Genomic DNA, 3,667 nt, shown 5'->3' with positions numbered 1-3,667 from the left:
TTGCATAATAGAAGTTTCCACTCCCATTGCATCCCTGATTGAAAATTAAAAAACCAAAAAGAAACGTTTGTACATTTACCAAGGAGTCAAGGACAAGAACATGTTACACAAACGATTGAAGCCAATTCTGATGTCTTATGAAGGCTGCAAAAAGCTATAAATCCACTACTCCCAGGCCCCCGACATTACCTGCACCAAAATCATTATGTGCCCCTGTAGTGAATGAAAGCTAAATAAGGCTATCACAGTTAAGTAGCAAAATTAAAATCTTACCAGGGTTGCCAGCTTCAGCACTTTTCATTTGACTTTCTAAGCTAGTTGACTTCTTAAGCTTAGCTAGCTCAACTAGTACATCTTTGAGGGGTTCGCTGAGCTTGCTTCTCTTATTCTACAGGAAAATTTTAGGCATGAATAAAACAAGAAATAATAACATTAAATTATCACCTCAAATACTAGCTTTACAACTACAACAACACAGGTGAACATAACCACAGAACCATATCAGATACAGTGGGGCTTACAGAGTCTGCTGGACTGTTAAATATAGTAACAAATATTGTCTCTTTCATTATTGACCTATTTAACCCCTAGGGGTTGGCTCAAGTGGTAAAAAGCCTTGGGCTTCGGGGTATGCTCCCCCTAGGTCTAAGGTTCAAATCCCCTTGAGTGCAAACAATCTCTAAAGGCCATCGGACTAGGGGAGTTTTCCTCTTGAATACCCAATTTGCACTTGCGGAAAACTCCTTACCCAGGGTCTGTGCACCCATGGGTTTTGTTAGGACACTGTTCCTCCAATCAAACAAAATTATTGACCTATTTAAATATAGTTCTAGCCCCCCCCCCCCCCTCCCCTCTTCTCCTTTTTCTTTTTTTCTACCCACTATAGGTAGAAAAACAATGTGTTTAAATTGCAATAGATGCTTCCTTAATCATTTACGACAAAAATATCAACTGAAAAATATTTTTTTGAATCAACTGATTATTAAGCTCATTAGTTGTTCAAAGGGGAATGACATGAATGCCAAGCCTAAAAATCAGGAAATATTAACATTTTGTAATTGGTGTTATAACAAATATCAGTTTTGTGAATATACTCGTTAATACACTGCACCAATTTTGCTTATTTCTACTTTTTATCATACATTATTGTCTCAACAGTTTTCTACCTCTGCAGTTACTAATATAGTGAGCACTCTTTTGTCTATTTTCCACTTATTTATCAAACAAAAACAAATGTTCTCAGGGACAGAACTAGAATGAAATAGAAAGAAAACACCAGGCATGGTAAACAATCAAATGTATCGTTGTCCAAAACATTACAAAACCAGACATGTTATACCTTCAAGGATGGGACCAGAGCAAAAACTTCATCTACAAGTTCTGGACAAACATTGGCAATGACGCATATCTGCAACAAAAAAAAAAAAAAAAAAGGCAGTAAAGAGTGCTGCATGGTTTTTTTAAGATTGAAGTGACTCAGGTTGAGATTGAGACCTCGCCATCAGAGACACCATATTTCTTGAGAGTCCTTATTCCAGTTAAGAATCCAACAGCAGATGGATGCATAAAGAACAGCGATGGGTCATATAGAAATGTGGCGAACACATACAAAACCAAATCTCAAAATTGAGTAAATAAAACAAAAAAAAAACAGTTCAAGGATACTGAAGAACTTGTCTAACAGACGGGGGATTTGTGTAATGGTCAACCCTTTTGGCATACAGCAGCCCCCTGTCAAATGATCTGGCAACAGATGGCCAATTATAACACTTACAATATGTACCGAGATTCTATTTGATAAGAAAAGCTTTAAAGCTGTCCTCACGGGGGGAGTTTAAATTCTGGATCTTTGGATAATATGGTCATCTGATCTTGGATTCCTTGTAAAATATCTGCAGCCTCACAGTCCATCATGCATTTGACATTTTCTGGGAGTTCTGCATGTGTCACCGAAAATTTACTAATAGAATAGTATTAACCCAGAGAAGGACATCCCAGCTTATGAGATAGTTCTAGAAATAACTTTCACCAGACCCAAGATAGCATGCATATACGACTATAAAATATGCAACATTAACAGGTGAGACATTGAAATACAAAAAGAGGCCAAGCTTTCCACATCTCAAGAAAATGATAACTAATTAGAAAATAATCACAGTAAACCAAAAACATAGTTCCAACTACCCACCTTGCTCAATTTTGAGCTCCAGTGGTGGTGGTGGTTTAGAAACTGAACCCTTCCCACCTTTAGCAGTCTTGTCTCCTTTTCCCCATTTGCTTGAATCTCCTTTAAACAAAAGGCGCATGCAATGGAAATCAACATCGATGCGATCAATCAAAGATTGGGCAGAGAAATGTTATCAACATAACAGCGTCAGCCAAAAAAAAAAATGCTCGAGAAAATTACACCTTTGGGTAGTGGAGTTTCAAACTTCCCAAGTGAACCTATAACAACAAAATTAACGGGTATGATTAATTATCATTTAAACAAATGTGCAAGATAAAGCATATTTATTACTGGCATATTATTATAATAGTATATAAAATAGAAAAGGCAAAGAAGGAAGCGTTAACCTTCAACATCAAACTGAACTTTCATTGCCCTCTTTGACTTTGCTGAGCTATCATCCTTCCCTTTCAAGGATGCTACAAAAAATAATTCACACAGAATGCAGGTGTCTCAAAACAACTTTGAATTCCTTTTATACTCTTTGCACGTATCTTCGCATTAACGGATGCAAACTCAAAACCCAAGAAAAGCAAGGATTATCAATCTTCTACTCAGACCATAGAATGCACTTAATGGGCATTTTCAGGGATAAATACATAGAATAAAATAAAAAAAAGTGCTAACATGTGAATGAAAATATTCGTAGAAAGTATGCATGCAGTAACCAAGAATGATTTAATTTCAAGGGAAAAAAAAAAAAATCAAAGACCTTGTTTTGTTGTGGTGGATTTGAGAGAAGATTTTCGAGCTGTCTTGGTGGGTAGAGAAAACCCTTTCCCTCCTTTCTCCATTACTACGAGTTTTTTCTGCCTTTTTCCCTTATGGGCAAGGATGCTCACAAAAGCAAACGTGCCCTAATGGAGTATGGAAAATCAAAATCAATAACTTAAAATAAAAAATAAAAAAGAAGAAGAAAAGAGGATACCACGAAGGGAAAGAGCAAGCAAAGCTACCTGCGAGGAGTTTTAAGGTAGGAGGGAGTAAAATAAAACGCAGGTTGCAGTTCATATAACCCGGTTTGGCCCCGAATCCGTTTGTTTTTCATTTTTGCAAAAATACTAATTTGTCCCTAGGTTGGTTGGTTTGACCACTAGAGTATTTTATTTTTAAATATTTTAAAAAATTATCAATGGTAAATGTATCTCTGTTTTTAAAGTTTAAAACATGTTTAAAAAATATTTAAAAAAAGAAAAAGAAAAATTGCACTAACCCCTTTTATTTTTTATTTTTACGCTAAGGTTGAGTTGGAGTCTATGGATTTTAGAAAATTTTTAAGTAATTCAAAATATGGATACCTCTCTTTATCTTATTCTTATATGTTATCTAATTAAAATTATTTATGTAAGTGCAAATTTAAATTAACAAGACATTTGTGATAAAAATAATAAAGCTACCGAGAGTTGAATCTCGATAAAAATAAAAATGGTCAAATGGCCT

The 3,667-nt window shown here is 35.3% G+C and overlaps 1 protein-coding gene across 3 annotated transcripts; it reads right to left on the bottom strand.

Annotated features, from left to right (window-relative positions):
* LOC122278049 (DNA-directed RNA polymerases IV and V subunit 4-like) lies at nt 1-3,278 on the bottom strand. Of its 3 annotated transcripts, none has more exons than XM_043088117.1 (11): nt 3,184-3,278; nt 2,940-3,084; nt 2,575-2,646; nt 2,410-2,445; nt 2,189-2,287; nt 1,826-1,937; nt 1,666-1,743; nt 1,495-1,528; nt 1,340-1,408; nt 274-388; nt 1-189 (listed from the first exon to the last, which is right to left on the bottom strand). In XM_043088117.1, exons 2-11 carry the CDS (start codon nt 3,019-3,021, stop codon nt 155-157), a joined length of 732 nt encoding a protein of 243 aa, XP_042944051.1. In that variant the 5' UTR covers nt 3,022-3,084; nt 3,184-3,278; the 3' UTR covers nt 1-154. The 3 variants fall into 3 exon arrangements, with proteins under 3 accessions (XP_042944051.1, XP_042944054.1, XP_042944052.1); XM_043088120.1 differs by having other exon boundaries at nt 2,189-2,284; XM_043088118.1 differs by having other exon boundaries at nt 3,156-3,208.
* Nucleotides 3,279-3,667: the final 389 nt, after the last annotated feature.

The sequence above is a fragment of the Carya illinoinensis genome, chromosome 10, assembly GCF_018687715.1.
Source record: "Carya illinoinensis cultivar Pawnee chromosome 10, C.illinoinensisPawnee_v1, whole genome shotgun sequence".
NCBI classification, from domain to species: domain Eukaryota; kingdom Viridiplantae; phylum Streptophyta; class Magnoliopsida; order Fagales; family Juglandaceae; genus Carya; species Carya illinoinensis.
Note: the sequence above shows the minus strand (reverse complement) of the source record. Positions and strands in the feature narration are given on the sequence as shown.

What these genes read in the sequence shown, in the direction of transcription:
- LOC122278049 (XM_043088117.1), bottom strand. Translation starts at nt 3,021, where the DNA reads ATGGAGAAAGGAGGGAAAGGGTTTTCTCTACCCACCAAGACAGCTCGA. An exon ending in GGAGCTCAAAATTGAGCAAG is followed by an intron (nt 1,938 to 2,188) that starts GTGGGTAGTTGG and finishes TGACACATGCAG; the next exon opens with AACTCCCAGAAAATGTCAAA. An exon ending in ATGGTGTCTCTGATGGCGAG is followed by an intron (nt 1,409 to 1,494) that starts GTCTCAATCTCA and finishes TTTTTGTTGCAG; the next exon opens with ATATGCGTCATTGCCAATGT.